This window comes from Callorhinus ursinus, unplaced genomic scaffold (assembly GCF_003265705.2).
Source record: "Callorhinus ursinus isolate GAN/ISIS: 27379988/994484 unplaced genomic scaffold, GSC_fseal_2.0 scaffold25, whole genome shotgun sequence".
Taxonomy (NCBI): domain Eukaryota; kingdom Metazoa; phylum Chordata; class Mammalia; order Carnivora; family Otariidae; genus Callorhinus; species Callorhinus ursinus.
Window position 1 is genome coordinate 40118038 of NW_027397087.1, and position 16560 is coordinate 40134597.

At 39.3% G+C, this 16560-nt stretch overlaps 1 protein-coding gene across 1 annotated transcript in view; it reads left to right on the plus strand.

The window, feature by feature from the left end:
* The window catches only part of TSPAN3 (tetraspanin 3), a 27452-nt gene continuing 10892 nt past the window's right edge, over positions 1–16560 (plus strand). The window contains exons 1-3 of the mRNA XM_025883796.2: positions 1–219; positions 13874–14065; positions 14292–14366. Of these exons, the coding sequence (XP_025739581.1) occupies positions 157–219; positions 13874–14065; positions 14292–14366 (330 nt within the window). The 5' untranslated portion in view covers positions 1–156. The remainder of the gene's footprint in view (positions 220–13873; positions 14066–14291; positions 14367–16560) is intronic.

Here is a 16560-nt window from a genome sequence, read left to right on the forward strand (position 1 = left end):
GGTGGCTGGGGCTGGGGCTGCGCGACGGCACCGGGGGCTGCGGTGAGCGCCGCGCAGGCCGTGCAATTTCCAGTGGCGAGGCGCCGCCGCCATTGCCGCCTCGCTCGGTGAGCGCATCCCGCTCGCCGAGCAGGGCCCCAGCGGGCCGCCGGCACCATGGGTCAGTGCGGCATCACCTCCTCCAAGACCGTGCTGGTGTTTCTCAACCTCATCTTCTGGGTGAGCGGGGCCGACGGGCGGGGAAGGGCGAGGGGCCGGCGGCGAGGCCCAGGGGAGGCCTCCACTGAGGCGCTCGAGGGGCCCGGCGCTGCGGCGGCAGCGGTGACGAGCTCGGCGGCGACTGGGCCCTGGCGGCGAGGCCTCTTCGCGAGGTCGCTCTCGGGCTGGGACGGAGGGCGGTGAAGGGAAGCCCCCGGCGGCCTCCGCGCTGGGGCTTGAGTCCTCGGCCGGCTGGTTCCGCGCCCGGGGCTCCAGGCCGTGAGGCTGGGCCGCGTCCCCCAGCCCTCCCGCTGGAACAGCCTGCTCGACCGAGAGCTCTCGCTGCAGATTCTTTCAGGACCTCAGGCTCGAAGTAGGATATTCCCCAAAGGGTCAGGCTCTGCTTTCTTTGTCAGGGCCCGGAGCCCCCACAGCTCCAGGGGCCGCCCCGAGGCATGTGAGCAAACGGTGCCGCTCCGCGGGGACGCTAGCGACTCTGGGCTGAGGGATTTTGACTTACAGCTCTTTGTGTGTGGAGAACTGGTTAGCCGGTTACCAGCCCAGAAAACTGAAAGGTTTCAACTTGATAAGCCAAATAATTCTTTGCCCAAGAAAATCGGTGTATTTGTTTTGGTCACTGGGCGTGAGTAACCTGAGATCATAAACCCTGGTTAAATAGGATTCAGATGTCAAAAGATTTTGAAAGCAGTGAGTTCACTTTCAACAAAAGGTGGCTTATGATTTTTTTTGGACACGCCCCCAAAGAAAGGGGTGTTTATAACCACTTCATCACAGTTCAGGTTCTTACCTCATAAGGGACTTTTGTAATAACCTGTATTGTTCCTATCAGTCTCCACCCTCTAGTCCATCTGGACCTTGCACCCTGATAAATCTTATTAAGCAGTTCTTCCCTCACATCATTTTATTGAAAAAACAACCCCCCCCAATCTTCAGCAGTACGATAAGGTTCAGCCTCCTCTTGGTATTGCAGCTCAAGTCTTCAGTCACCTTTCCTTCCTCATGACTGGCCATGTTCTTAAACACTTGCTGTCCAGTCCCCAGACACTCCTTGAACGTTCCCATTTCCATCCTCTTGTATGTCCCCTTTCAGCTTCTCCTCACACACATACCTCATTTGGAAAGAATCCTTGCCTTCTTACATCCCCCCACCTCAACAAAGGATGAAACTTTGTTTCATGTTCAGAACTTTTCATGTTCTGACTGCTGTAGCATAAAAGGATAATTACATATAATAAGGCACTACACACAAGTATTGCCATAGAGTCTTTTAGGGTATTTATGGTGTGATGGAAAGGGTCCTGATAGTACCAGTTCAAAATCACCCACGTGACATTGCGGTTTCTATGACCTCTTCCAATTAGAGCAGTGTTTCTCATACTTTAGTTTGAGTTACAAACCTTTTTAAAAGGTAAAAGAATTTTTCAGGGATCTTCAAATTAGAGACACTCTATTTGATAATAAGGTACTTAGGCAGAGACTTGAGTTTGTACCCTTTACAGTTTCTTGGGATTTTTATGGGAATAGCTATTTGATTTTGAAAAATGAACTATCAAGTGAATTCTAGACTATTCAGTCTCAGGGACTGGAATTGTTCATGTAACAAAATATTTAAAATACAGGAACCATTTTCTTTAAACTTTTTGGGGTGCCTGAGTGGCTCATTCGGTTAAGCATCCGACTCTTGATTTGGCTTAGGTCATGATCTCAGGGTCCCCAGATTGAGCCCTGAGCCCCGAGCCCAAGCCCCAGCTCTCACTCAGTGGGGAGTTGCTTGGGATTCTCTCTCTCCCCCCCCCCCCCCCCCCCCACTCACATGCACTTTCTTTCTCAAACAAATAAATCTTTTAAAAAATTTTAAAAATAATTAAATTTTCATTTTCTCTAAAATATCAGTTAATTCTAAGTGAATGCTCACGAATCTTCAGAAATGTCTTTAGAAATAAGTATATGTACTCCTGGTACTTCTGTAAATAAAGGTTAGATTGAACTTCAGTTGTGCTTTTCTGGTGGGTTATTGCCAAGACTAAAGTCATACTCTGTAGTAAAAATATCCTTTTTATAGGTTAGTAGGATAGTAAAGCTTGTGAACTGCGATAAGTTAAGCAGACATGCAAGGGGGAGAATGTGGCTTAGAGCAGGATTAGTGGAACATAACTAATGAGGAAACAGTATTAGATGTGTCTCCCACTAAACGATTAGTTTAAGGACAGACCATTGGAATCTGATGATGCTGGTAATGATAACTAACATTTGAGTGCTTATTACATCCAGTCAGGGTGCTGAGCACTTTACAGTGAGTGTCCTCACAGCAACCCCACCTGGCAGTAAATATTCTTATGCATATTTTACAGATGAGGGCATTAAGATTTACTGAGGTGAGGTTGCACATCCAAGGTGTGGCAGAGTCTGCCTTCAGACCCAGGTTGTCTTATACTCTAGAGCCTGTGATGTTAGAGCAAAGTGTGATTTTTTTTTTAAAAGATTTGGAAGGGGGAAGGAACTCATTAGCCGAGTTAGAGTCACTTTCTCTAAACCATACTAATTTTAACCTTGGTTAGAGCCTGTACCATCATTTAAACTATAGTGACTTGTCAGTATAAAAAATTAGGTCATTATGAGGAAATATATACAACAGATGTTAACTGGTTCTCTGAGAATTTGTAGTGCATTCTTCAGTTCTAATACGTGTATTCTTATATAGTGGCCCCTCCCTCCTTTTAATGCCAACACACACACACACACACACACACACACACACACACACACAGGGAAGAATAAACATTCCCTGCATAGAGCATATCAAAAGTTTACCTAGGTCCCCTTGGGCAACTTTGTAAAGACTTTATCTGTAGCACTGGTTCTTCGTTATCAGATGATAATGGCTGATTGTGGATAATGGCTAACTGTGGATTAATTGCTTTGGCAAGATCTTTAAACTATACCTTTTAATATCTTGATAATCCTGTTTTAGTTGGCAGTTTGTTCAATGAGCTGTGGAAATAGGTATGTACCTGAAATACTTAGGCTTGGCACCCAATGACCTGACAGTCAGAATTGTTAATGTTGACTTGGTCTTTTGGACAGTGCAGTCTAAGAAAGTTAACTGTGGAAAGGCACAAACTAAAAGGGGGAACAATCGTTTCTAAAATCCTGAAGGTTGTCTTCATGGAACTAGAAAGTTCCTTACCAAATTCCAGAATGTTAGGGCTTGTAGCTTGAAAGATAATTTTGGACAAGTGAAATCAGGTGTACAACTTGAATCTCTGTTTTTTAAATGTGAGTGTATTAGTGCTACACCATGATAATTTATGGAAGACCAGAGTGTTTGAGGTACATGACTAAATGTTGAAGACTAATGGAATAGTCTTCAATTTATAATGAAATATTTCAAGGAAATCTAATGCCTCTTCTATATACTGCACCTTTGTACCAAGGTCAGAAAGGATTCTTAATTCAGTGGGTCATTTGATCTGACCCAGAGGAGGCCTCATCTAAAACAAGTTTAAGTCAGTACTTTTTAATTTTCAGGTTTTATTCTGGTAAGTTAGTTGAGTATTCATTCAAGTTCCATATTACACAAATTGCCTTTAATTTTTCTACCCTGTAAGAAAAAGCCAATTGGCTAGTATTTATGTTGCTGATATGTGTCTTAGGCATTATAGGGACTGCAAGACAAAACTTTGTCCATGCTTGTAGAATTTGAAATGTGGCATATCTGTTTAGACTTTTGTTTTTCATTTGTGTGAGAGGCGATAGTAACACTAAAACGCTTATGGAGTAGGAACTACTATAGGAAGGCCAGATGCTTTTTAAGTGCCTTTATAAGTAACTTCAAAATGTGGCACCTTCACTAATCATCATTCACTTATATGTAGTCCCCTATACATACAAATCATATTTGAAAGCCATATATAACCTTTAAGATTTATCTTTAAAAAAAAAACTTTTCATGTTATACTTCCATCTGAGTATATATAATTAAGGAAAGTTACTTTGTTAAATATAGCACAGATATTTGAGCACTTAGTTTGTGCTTATATTATTGATAAAATGATATTGGTAAAATGGTGGAAAAGCCAGTGAAGGTCTTGTTCTTACAGAACTTTCTGTTTAGTGGAGCGAGCAAGCAAAAATAAGAAAAATATCAGACAGTGATATGATTGTGCAGATGATTAAAACATGCTGATATCATAGAGTGAGTGAATGGCTGCCTAGGTTGGCAAAGAAGGCTTCCCTGAAGAGGTGAAATGTAATCTGGACTATAAGGAGGCGCGGATTTGGGGGTGATGAAGGCATTTAAGGCAGGGAACAGCCTGGAGGCCTAATGGCAAAAATATACTTGGTATATTCAAATTACCAAAAAGGAGACTTAACTATATGTTGATGCTTTTGTTTAAAAAAAAATTTATAATGAAATATTTCAAGGAAAACTTCTTGTCACAAATCTCCTTACACATATTTTGTGTTCTCCAGCACTTCTTATACATTTGAGTTGGGGATGTGATACTTTTAAACTGGAACTTTCATCAGACATCCTGGAATTCGCTTCTCTGTTTCCTGTATTTCTATCATCATGAATGACAACTCTGACAAAGACTATATCATCAGAACACACCTTCAGCTAACAGATTTTTTTTCAATACTTGTTTTTTAGTTCACCGAAAGAAAAGCTAACTTTGTCAGTAAGCAAGTCATGGTACATTAATAACATGGTACCTTGTCTTTAACAGTTAAGAAATGAATGTTTCCAGTCTTCACTTACAGTCATCGGTCCACTGATCAAGTGCCTTGTGGCTCTGAGTAATTGTTGACTGAAAGAACACAGCATTGGGAACTTGGAAGCAGTCAGATGACCAAATGCAGGAATGCTCTCTTTAGTTGGAATTTAAGGAATAGGTTGTTTCTTAGATTTTTAGAATATTTATCATGCATTGAAATATTTTCATGGATTTTATTCCATAAGATCCAGTTCAGGTTAGGATTTTTGCAGAAAACATATTCCATAAAATTTATACTTGCACCAGACAGGTATACTCTAAGAATCATTCACTCATAGATGCTTGTTGAATATATATGCTTTACTTGTTTTGAGAAATACAACAAAAAACAAAAAGACAGTCCCTGTTCTCAGCCCATGGGGTGAGGGAGCAGATAGGCAAAATCATCTAATACTTGACTGAATTTAATTTCTAGGTGCACCTTCCTCCTTCTCTCCCCGTCAAATAAAATTCATGGACAGTCTCAAGTCTGCCTTTATCTCTGCTCCTTCGCCTACCTTAATAGTTTGGTAGAATCAGTAGATGAGAAAAATTACTTGTGTTTATATATTTGTTTTTAATTTACTAAAGGTGGTCTATAGTAAATGCCAAGATATTGTATCTTACACTGTTACTCCTACTGATTAAATACATAACACCAACGATGGACAAACTATGAAGTTTATGCATCTCAGGCTCCTATATTAATAACTGATTCTTTTTATAGTCAGAGTAGGTTATGGGGACAGAAGGTCTCAGGAAAAAAATGCATGTTTAAATTCCATGCTTCTCAGATGACCCTTGTAGCCCTACAATCGGAAAATAGCCAGTTTCCATGCTGTTAAAATAATCTGATATCTGGCAATTGGTTCATCTCCAGTTTCATTGCCACCCCAACTTTTGGGTCTTTCAGCTGGTAGGTATAAATTGGATTAGGTGAACAACTTTGTTAAACTGGATAAACAATGGCATTAAAAAACTGAATACAGAAAAAAAGTGAAAATAGGGCAGAATTGAGGAACATAACCTCTGGTATATCATCAAAATAATAGTGGTATAAAAGGATGAAGATATTTCTTCTTTAGGAATAATAACAGTAATACAGTGATGTAGATAATGATGGAAGAAGTGGCTTATTGTCAAAACTTTGCAACCCTAAGGGATTTGTTCTTTGTCTCCTTGAAAGGTGATGTTTATGTGGTGGTGGTTGGGGGGAGGAAGGATAATGTGTACTGAAAGAATCAGAATTGTGTTAGATAATCAGAAAACATCTGAAGATGAGTCAAAGGCAGGTAGACCAGAGAAAAGTGATAAACGGGTGATTGGCAGAGGTGCCTAAAGTATTTGGAATGGAAAAGATGCCTATTTTATGTTGGTGGTTAAGGACAGATACAGGAGTTCATTTGTGAGAGAACAACAAAGTCTCAATTTAGATATAATTTTAAATATTTTGGGATGCCTGGGTGGCTCAGTCAGTTAAGCGTCTGGCTTTGGCTCAGGCCATTATCTCAGAGTCCTGGGATCAGGTCCCACATCAGGCTCCTTGCTCAGCAGGGAGCCTGCTCCTCCCTCTGCCTGCTGCTCCCCCTGCTTGTGCTCGCTCTCTCTGACAAATAAAATCTTTAAAAAATATATAAATATTTTACTTTTCTGATTATGCAAATAATATATTTGCTTTTTTAAGAAGATACTAAAAACTATTTTAAGAAAACAGACTGGGGCGCCTGGGTGGCTCAGTCGGTTAAACATCTGCCTACGGCTCTGGTCATGATCCCAGCGTCCTGGGATCGAGCCCCACATTCCGCATCAGGCTCCCTGCTCAGTGGAGAGCCTGCTTCTCCCTCCCTCTGCCTCCCTGTGTACCTACATGTGATCTCTTTCTGTCAAATAAATAAGATCTTTAAAAAAGAAAAACTAATATCACCAAAATTCCACATGCAGAGACAAATGATATTTTAGTGTGTTTTTTAATGCCTGTATATGATATATGCTTTTCCCTTACCACATCACATTATTTATTATCATTATTATTATTATACTTTAACAAAATATTTGAAAGCTATAATGCCAAGTATACCTCTGGATGCCAGGTTTTTTTCTTTTCTTTTCTTTTATTATGTTATATTAGTCACCGTACAGTACATCATTAGTTTTTGATGTGGTGATCCATGATTCATTGTTTTCGTATAACACCCAGTTCTCCATGCAGAACGTGCCCTCCTTAATACCCATCACCAGGCTAACCCAACCCCTCCCCTTCCCTCTAAAACCCTCAGTTTGTTTCTCAGAGTCCATAGTCTCTCATGGTTCATCTCTCCCTCCGATTCCCCCCCTTCATTTTTCCCTTCCTTCTCCTAATGTCCTCCATGCTATTCCTTATGTTCCGCAAATAAGTGAAACCATAGGATAATGGACTTTCTCTGCTTGACTTATTTCACTTAGCATAATCTCCTCCAGGCCCATCCATGTTGATGTGAAAGTTGGGTATTCATCCTTTCTGATGGCTGAGTAATACTCCATTGTATATATAGACCACATATTCTTTATCCATTCATCTGTTGAAGGGCATCTTGGCTCCTTCCACAGTTTGGCTATTGTGGACATTGCTGCTATGAACATTGGGGTGCATATGGCCCTTCTTATCACTACATCTGTGTCTTTGGGGTAAATACCTAGTAGTGCAATTGCTGGGTCATAGGGTAGCTCTATATTTAATTTTTTGAGGCACCTCCACACTGTTTTCCAAAGTGGGTCTACCAGCTTGCATTCCCACCAACAGTGTAAGAGGGTTCCCCTTTCTCCACAACCTCTCCAACATTTGTCGTTTCTTGCCTTGTCAGTTTTTTTTGCCATTCTAACTGGTGTAAGGTGGTATCTCAGTGTAGTTTTGATTTGAATTTCCCTGATGGCTAATGATGATGAACATTTTTTCATGTGTCTGTTAGCTATTTGTATGTCTTCAGAGAAGTGTCTGTTCATGTCTTTAGGCTTTTTTCTTTTATTTTTGCTATAATTTTGTTACAATATTGTAACATTTTGATGAACATACCTTCCATACAAATTCTTTGTTTCCATCTGACTTACTTTCTTAAGGATAGATTCCTAGAAGTGGAATTAATAGGTGTGAAAGCATAAATACTGAGGCCAGTATTTGTTGCCAGATTGCTTTCCAAAAAGATTATTCTGTGTTAATCTGTACTCCAGCTTAAGGGTTCTTTTCTCTGTACCCTCACACATCTTTGAATACAGCTTGGCTCTCTTTCTTTCTTTCTTTCTTTTTTTTTTTTTTAAGATTTTATTTATTTATTTGTGAGAGAGAGTAAGAGAAAGCACGGGCAGGGGGAGGGGCAGAGAGAGAAGCAGACTCCCCACTGAGCAGGGAGCCTCACTATAGGGCTCTGATCCCAGGACACTGGGATCATGACCTGAGCTGAAGGCAGACGCTTAACTGACTGAGCCACCCAGGCGCCCTGCTTGGCTTTCTTATTGACCAATTTGTTAGGTAGAAAATGATATAATTATTTTCATAGCTTCAGAAAATCTTGGTAACAGTAGATTTAATTTCTGAAAGAGGATTTGAAATCTTTGGAATCCATGGTCTTTTTTTTTTTTTTGGAAGTCGATAAGAAAGTGAATGAAATATATAGCATTGGGCTTGGGAAAGGAGTAATTGTGTTTAATGATATGAGATATTTTATCAGAGTAAGAGTTGAAACAAAGCATGTTTGGACTAGAGAATATTATGATAAGTAGAATGCTATAAGAAATTTTAAGGTGATTTTTTTTTTTTAAAGATTTTATTTATTTGACAGAGACACAGAGAGGGAACACAAGCAGGGGGAGTGGGAGAGGGAGAAGCAGGCTTCCTGCAGAGCAGGGAGCCTGATGCGGGGCTCGATTCCAGGACCCTGGGATTATGACCTGAGCCAAAGGCAGACGCTTAACGACTGAGCCACCCAGGCGCCCCTAAAGTGATTTTTAAGACACTTGTAATGGCACAAAGGTGGAGTTTGAGGAAGCTTTCAGAAATACACTAGGTAGAATTACCAGTGGATTCCTTGCAGGAGAGAAGTGTGGTATATAAAAAACTAGTATGAGTGTACAGGAAACTGAATTAAACGTTAAAAGATGTACATAAGATGGATTTCTGCTGGTATTTTTATCCTCTGCTTTCTTTTTGAAATCTGCTTTCTTACAAAGTCTGGAGTACATAGTGTTTTTCACCTTGTCTTTTCTTGACTGTTTTTTGAAATGTCTCAACATTTCAATCACTTTTACTTTACTAATTGATTCTTTGAGGCAAAAATTAGTCTGAAGGAGCAGTTCACGCAGGTGGATAAGAACTTGTCAAACATTGTGATTTTAGCTGAATGACCTCACATGGTCCCTATCTTTACACTGTCTTGATTCTTGCCAGTTCTGGACATGAATCGATGACTGTACCAGTGTAAGAAAATCACTTCTATTCTTTGCTTTATCTTCACCTAAATGTTCTATGGGGCGCTTTCACCTTCACATTTCTAAACTTCCATGTAGGTACACTTCACGACAGAGCTATTTTATTCCCTAGCTTGTAACAAGTCTGTTTAGTTTTTGATAGTGCCACATTCCCTTGTCAGGTTTCACCGTGGATGATGTGCACCCTTTCGTTTCATATTCCTTCCTTTGGAAGTTAAAGAATTTAGTAGTTTTGTGGATTTCAGCATTTTTTTTAAGATTTTATTTATTTGAGAGAGAGCATGAGAGAGAGAGAGCATGAGGGGGGGGAAGGTCAGAGGGAGAAGCAGACTCTCTGCTGAGCAGGGAGCCTGACGCGGAACTCGATCCTGGGACTCCAGGATCATGACCTGAGCCGAAGGCAGTCGCTTAACCAATGAGCCACCCAGGTGCCCCAGGATTTCATCATTTTATCAGCTGTTTCTTTCACGGAAGTTTTGAAAAATAGAAACAGAACAAAACAAAAAACCCAACTATAGTTTTCTATAGTTTATGGTTTCTAAACTATAGAAAAAGCAATCTTACGTAAGAATGAAATGTTTTACTTTAAAAGAGACCTTACGTTTGTGTGTATAGAGTTGGAGGGTAAAAGGATAAAGTGAACAGCGGACTTCTGGGACTTTGCTTCCAGAATCTGATAGCAAGATAGCTTTAGTTTTTAGAAAACAGCTTTTTATGGAAAAGCACTGGCTCTCCTAAAATTTTAAAATTCTGTGGCTTAATTTGGGGCATGAGTTTTTTAAAAGATAAGGAAGAATAGTTTTTAAAAAATTATTCTTTTGGTAGTTTCAGCCCTCAGCCTTTCCTTTAAATTTCCCTTCATGTCTTTGTAAAAAGGATGAGTATTTTTAGTGTACTGTCCTGGCACAAATCCTCCTTTTAGGCTGAGGTTTTTTTTCAACGGTGACTAAAGCAGTGCAGTGCAGTGCAGTTGCTTCCAAGTTCTACATTTCATCTCCTCTTCTGTGGCACCTCCTCCCCCTCTGCAGCTGCTTTGTTGGCAAAGCCCAGATCCTTTGATGGATCTCAATCCCATCATGACCCTTCAAAAGCAGGATTTAACCCAGTTCACCTTTTAGCCTTTCTAATAGCCGTAATTCCTATGTTAAACATCTGTGTGACAACTCTGCATACTAGTTCGGAATTACTTATAATTTCCTCTCTGTTTACCATACAGCTCTACCTATGTTCTTAATACTGATGGTTAGATGTCTTTTGAAGAAGTTGCTTATTGTTTTTAGGCCTTCAGCTATTGTTAGGACACCTACTCCATATTTTCAAAGAAACTGATGTCATTTCATAAGTTTATTATGCAACTTAAGATATAAGCACTGTATACAGATATCAAAAGAAAATTTTGAAGTTGTCTTCAATTTAGGAAACAAGCTTCTGTTCACGAGTAATTTGATTTATATACTCACCAGCAATCAGCAGTTTCTGCTTTGGTGTGTGCAACTAGTAAGTTGTTTCCCACTATGTGTTCAGAAAAGAGCTCTGTTATGTTCTCAACTCTGCTGTGTGCATTGGATGTTGACTGGTTTGCAGCCTCGGAAAAGATACTGCTGTCAAGTCAATTAGGAAAAAATAGGCAGCCTTACAGGTGGCATCTCCTGCTAGCCTTCCATTGCATTTGTTACACGTCTGGTCACATCTGCGGTTGGTTTGTTTTTCTGCTTCAGAGTCTCATTTTCAGTTGAGTGCTTCAGTCTGGGTGAAGGGTGGCACCACTGGAAGTATTTCCCTTGGCCCATGCCCAGGCAACACCAGTTGTGAGTCTCTTTAGGTGGAAAGCTCATCATTTTGTATTTAAAGTGCAAGTACTTCAGTGTCTGTGCTTCAGATTAATTGAATACATATCTTTTCCAGTTTTATCTTGTTTTCATTCAAATTTCTGTAGGCTAAAATTTCATTTATTAGAAGCTCAAAAATGGAGTTTATTTTAATTAAGGCTTTTAAGAAATAAAAATTACCCTTTAGAGTAAGAAAAGCTAAGAATCCAAAGAATGGAAAGATGACTAATGAAGACAAACTGGACAAAATTTGATTGATTCATATTTAGGATTTCTTCTAATTCAGTTGAGGACTGAAGGTATTTACTTTAGCAAAATATGTGTGTGTACATACATGTGTGTGTTTATCACACATATATAGTAAAAAGTAGTATTGGGGTGCCTGGGTGGCTCAGTCATTTGAGCATCCCACTCTTGATTTCGGCTCAGCTCATGATCTTGGGGTGGTGAGATGGAGCTCTGAGTCCCTGCTCAGTGGGGAGTCTGCTTGAGATTCTCTCCCTCTGCTCTTCCCCTGCTTGCAAGTGTGTGTACTCTCTCAATAAATAAATCTTAAAAAAAAAAAAGAAAAAGAAAAATAGTATTTGGTAAGAATGTTAAGTAGTCCGTGTACTTTTGTAATTAATGCACCCAAACTATTAAGCTATTTTTCTTCTTTTCCCTTTCCTATACCTGCCTTCATCCCATAATAATATACCCCCTAAGTAAATATGTCAGTGAACTCTGAGAACTTTTGAACAGGCATGGTTGCTATAAGTTCAGCTAAAAATCTATTCCAGATGTGATGGCCATCAGGAATTTAGTAGACCGGATTAAGTTACCAAATCATGTTTGAATAGTGAACTAAAAACTATAAACATTAGACCGAAAAGGGAAAAAAACAAAAACTAAAGCTTATGATAGAAATGGGGGGGTGCGATTTCAATGGAAAGGATGAGATGAATTATACTCAATAAATTTTGATTGATTGTGCCAAACACCATTCTGGGTGCTGGGTGGTGATACAGGGCTAAAAGACAGATGGGCAAAATTTGTGCCCTGAAGGTATGCTGAGATATGTATAGTTACTACAGTTGTGTGTGTGTACTGAGATATAAGTTGCAACAGTTGTAATAAATGCTGTCTTAGAGCCAGGTGATGTGGGAGTGGATAAAGGGCACCTAATCCAGCCTGAAAAAGTCAAGAATCTGCATCTTAATGGACAACAAGGAGTCCTCAGGCAGGTGTGGAGAGGGCATTCCAAAGAGCACAGCAGAGAGTAAAGTGAGAGAATATGTGTACATTTGGGTATAACAGTTTTCTCTTAGGGTATATGTAATGGAATCTGAGGTGAGGTGCAGGGAGCAGCAGCTTTGTTCATCAGGGGCCTTATTTTGCTTCATTCTGATTTTAACCAAGCTGATGTCTTGATCTGGTTTGCCCAAACTAAATGTGTCCCATAGACTTAAGAAATAAACTGTGTGTTTAGGTTGAAAGAGTTCATGATATTTCTAATATCATTGTGGAAGCTGTTTTCTAGTTTGGAGATTAATGATTTATGTATTAAATTTTAAAGGACAATGAAACCGTTCTTTTCCTGTGAAAGTCTCAAAGTGTTCTACAAATGGTAACTCATTACACCAAATGTTTTAACACTTAGCCTCACACTGCATTTGATCCTTCACTTTATAAGCAGGTGGCATTGGGCTGTCAGCACAATGATAGCAAAATGACAATGATAGAGGGGAGAAGAATGCATGTAAAACTCTGCAGCTGGAGAATGGTGTCTGGAGCAAAGCTGAAATAAGGCAGATCTCTGTTCCATGACTTTCTGCATTCACCTTCCCTTTAGGTGCGCTAAAACCTTGTTATTCAAAATGTAGTCCCAACAACCAGCAGTGTCAGCATCACCTGGGAATTTGGAAATGCAGAGTCTCAGGCCCCAATCCCAGACTTACTGAATCAGAGTCTGCAGTTTAATAAGGTCCTCATGTGATTCCTGTTCACTTTGGAGTTTGAGAAGTACCATTCTAAAGAATAAATCTAAGGGTTTGCAAAGTTCTTTGGTTAACTGAACCTTCTGGCTTAGGACAGTAAGTTTTTTGGAAATGGATATCAAGGTTACTAGCTATTACTGTATTTTCTTTTTCCAAGTGGGTGGATAAAGATTAGAAATGCAGTTTCTGGAGTTGGATTGCCTGGATTCAAATCCTGGCTCTGCCACTTGTGCATAACTAGTACACAATTCATTGAGGGCAACTACAATGAGCAAAGGCATACCCCACCACCCCACTGATCTGTGGTAGACCTGTAGTTGAGTTCACATAAGCCTTTGTTATGTGTTTGGGAGCGGGAGAGTTCGTTTTTGTCATTATTTATTGGATTCATGGTTTCTTGATCTTAACCATCAGTTATTGAAAATAAGGTAGCATTTGGGAAACTTTTTCATCTTTAGTAAAGAAATGTTCTTACTAATGAATAATAGACTTTTCAGCTTCACTGTAAAAAAGTATATAAATAGATTTAAAAGTGATGGCAAATCTCATTAAATTATAACCTACTAAGAAATAGTAGGAACATTTTACTAACAGAGCTTAGAGATTACCAGTGCTCTGATCTTGTTTTCTACAGGGGGCAGCTGGAATTTTATGCTATGTGGGAGCCTATGTCTTTATCACTTATGATGACTATGACCACTTCTTTGAAGATGTGTATACTCTCATCCCTGCAGTAGTGATCATAGCTGTAGGAGCCCTGCTTTTCATTATTGGCCTAATTGGCTGCTGCGCCACAATCCGAGAAAGCCGCTGTGGACTGGCCACGGTAAGTTACCACTTTACTGACTACACGTGTCATCATGATATGTGGGGGTTTTTCGTTTGTGTTACTGGCTTCATTTGGGCATGAAACTCCATAGACTCTTTGGCTCTTATGATTGAAACAGAATTAGCACTTGTCTTCTAGCAGTTATCTCAGGTAATGTTTTTATATCAAGACAATATTTAGAGCAGTTTGTATTTAATGTTTGACACTGTTTTCTTCCTTACAGTTTGTCATCATCCTACTCTTGGTTTTTGTCACAGAAGTTGTTGTAGTGGTTTTGGGATACGTTTACAGAGCAAAGGTATGTTGTCTACTGTAATTCGTATGTTTTAAAAGGCAGCTTAAGTGTTTCAAGTGAAATAGAACAAATTCATTTTATCAGAGTACACATTTTCTTTTGCCTTACTTCAGTTTAGTCACTGCTTTAAAAATCTAAAGTTAATGAGAAATTGCACAGAGAACAGAATGGTGGTTGCCATTCGTGGGGGTTGGGTGAAATGGGTGAGGGGAGTCAAAAGGTACAAACTTCCAGTTATAAGGTAAATAAGTCATGGAGATATAAATAGTACAGCATGGCAACTAAAGTTAGTAATACTGTAATGTATGTTTGAAAGTTGCTAAGGGAGTAGATCTTAAAAGTTCTCTCATCACAATAAAAAAATTTTATATATGGTGAAGGAATTAATTAGACTTCTTATGGTGATCATTTTACCATATAAAAAGTTTAAAGCATGCTGAAACTAATATAATGTTAGATGTCAATTTTACCTCAATTTAAGAAAACAGAATGCATTTAGTAAACACAAGTCCAGTTTCCTGGCTTAATAAAGAGTACATATCAGAGAACTGAGCTTTTGTTTTATGTTTAAGAATACGGCAACGGGCGCTTGGGTGGCTCAGTTGTTAAGCGTCTGCCTTTGGCTCAGGTCATGATCCCAGGGTCCTGGGATTGAGTCCCACATCTGGTTCCCTGCCCAGTGGGGAGCCTGCTTCTGTCTCCCTCTACCCCTCTCCCTGCTTGTGCATGTGCTCTCCCTCTCTCTCGCTCTGCTGTCTCTCAAGTAAATAAAAGAATCTTAAAAAAAAAAAAAATACTGCAACATTTCAGGCTCTTTCTGAACACTTATTTCCAGTGAAGGTACCTATGTAGGCATCTAAGATTGTGTTTAATGTGGTTTCAGATCTCAGGAAGTCTCCTGAAAGCTTACTTGGTTATTTCAATTTTTATGTACTTTTCTACTACAGTAATTTTTTTCTACAATGTATCGTGTGCTGTGTCAGTTGGGGTCTTGTGAGAAGCACATGCAAAGATGGTATTCAGTGTACATGGATTATGTTAGAGGAAAGGTCTGTGAGAGAACATGGGGAAGGAACCAGGACTGGCTGAGAGCTATCAGGCCTGATGCAAGTGTAATCCCAAGTACTTGTTAGTGTAATTATGTAGTTAATTAAATACTAAGTCTAAGAAAAAAATGAGTATATGAAAAAAAGGAAATTGAATAATTTGAAGAGACTTGGTAAAAACAAGTAGTTACTGAAACATTTTTGATCAAATCAGATACGGGTATGATCACTATATAGGTTTAGGGGAAATTTATTAATATTTAATAGATTCTACACTTTGATTGTGTTGCAATGTCTCCACAGTTTAAAGAAACCAAACTGGAAGTCACTGTCAATGTATTGAGGATGTGATTTGTGCAGAACAAATGATAAAGAACTCTAATCAATTGATCTTATGCAAAGACAAGACAGGCTTGCGTCTTAAGATCAGTGTGAAATATACATTTCTGTGCTTTAAGCTAAATGAAAATGTTTACTTTTTAAAAAGTCTGTGACTTTCTCAGTTAACCAACCAACTACTCCTGACCATGGGAGGCTTCTCCCATTTGTTAAATACAGTATAACTGCATTTGCCGCTGATTTTTACATGTGGGGTAATAATGAAAAACACAAGATATTCTTTGGATTGAGAGAGTATGTGAAAGTCAATTTAGGTCATGGTTAGGTCCTTTCATTCCACAAATATTTGTTAGGAATGGTTTTAGAACTTTGTCAAAATCATAGATGGGCTGCTTGGATTTCAAACTATATTTGACAGACATATATATTTGCGTACCATATATCTACCCAGCTCACCCAGTTGACCTTTGAACAACACAGGGGTTTTATATGTGTAAGTTAATTAATATATGACATGAATCTCTGGAACTCAAAGGGTAGAGATCAGCCAAAGGGTTTACCTACTGTCCTATATATTCTCTACCCAAGACATGCTAGAGAATATTCAGCTATCACCTACATTTAATTTCAGCTGTCAGCTGAAGGAAAAATTTGCTTTAAAATTTGATTCATCCAGGCCCACCTCTAACCTCAGGCTATTTCATGTGGTTGATTTGTTCATGCAGAATTTCCAGCTAACCCTTAACTAAACTTTATAGGCACACTCTAGTGACTGTTCCACATGGAGGAGAGGTTATAGCCCTTTGTAAAAT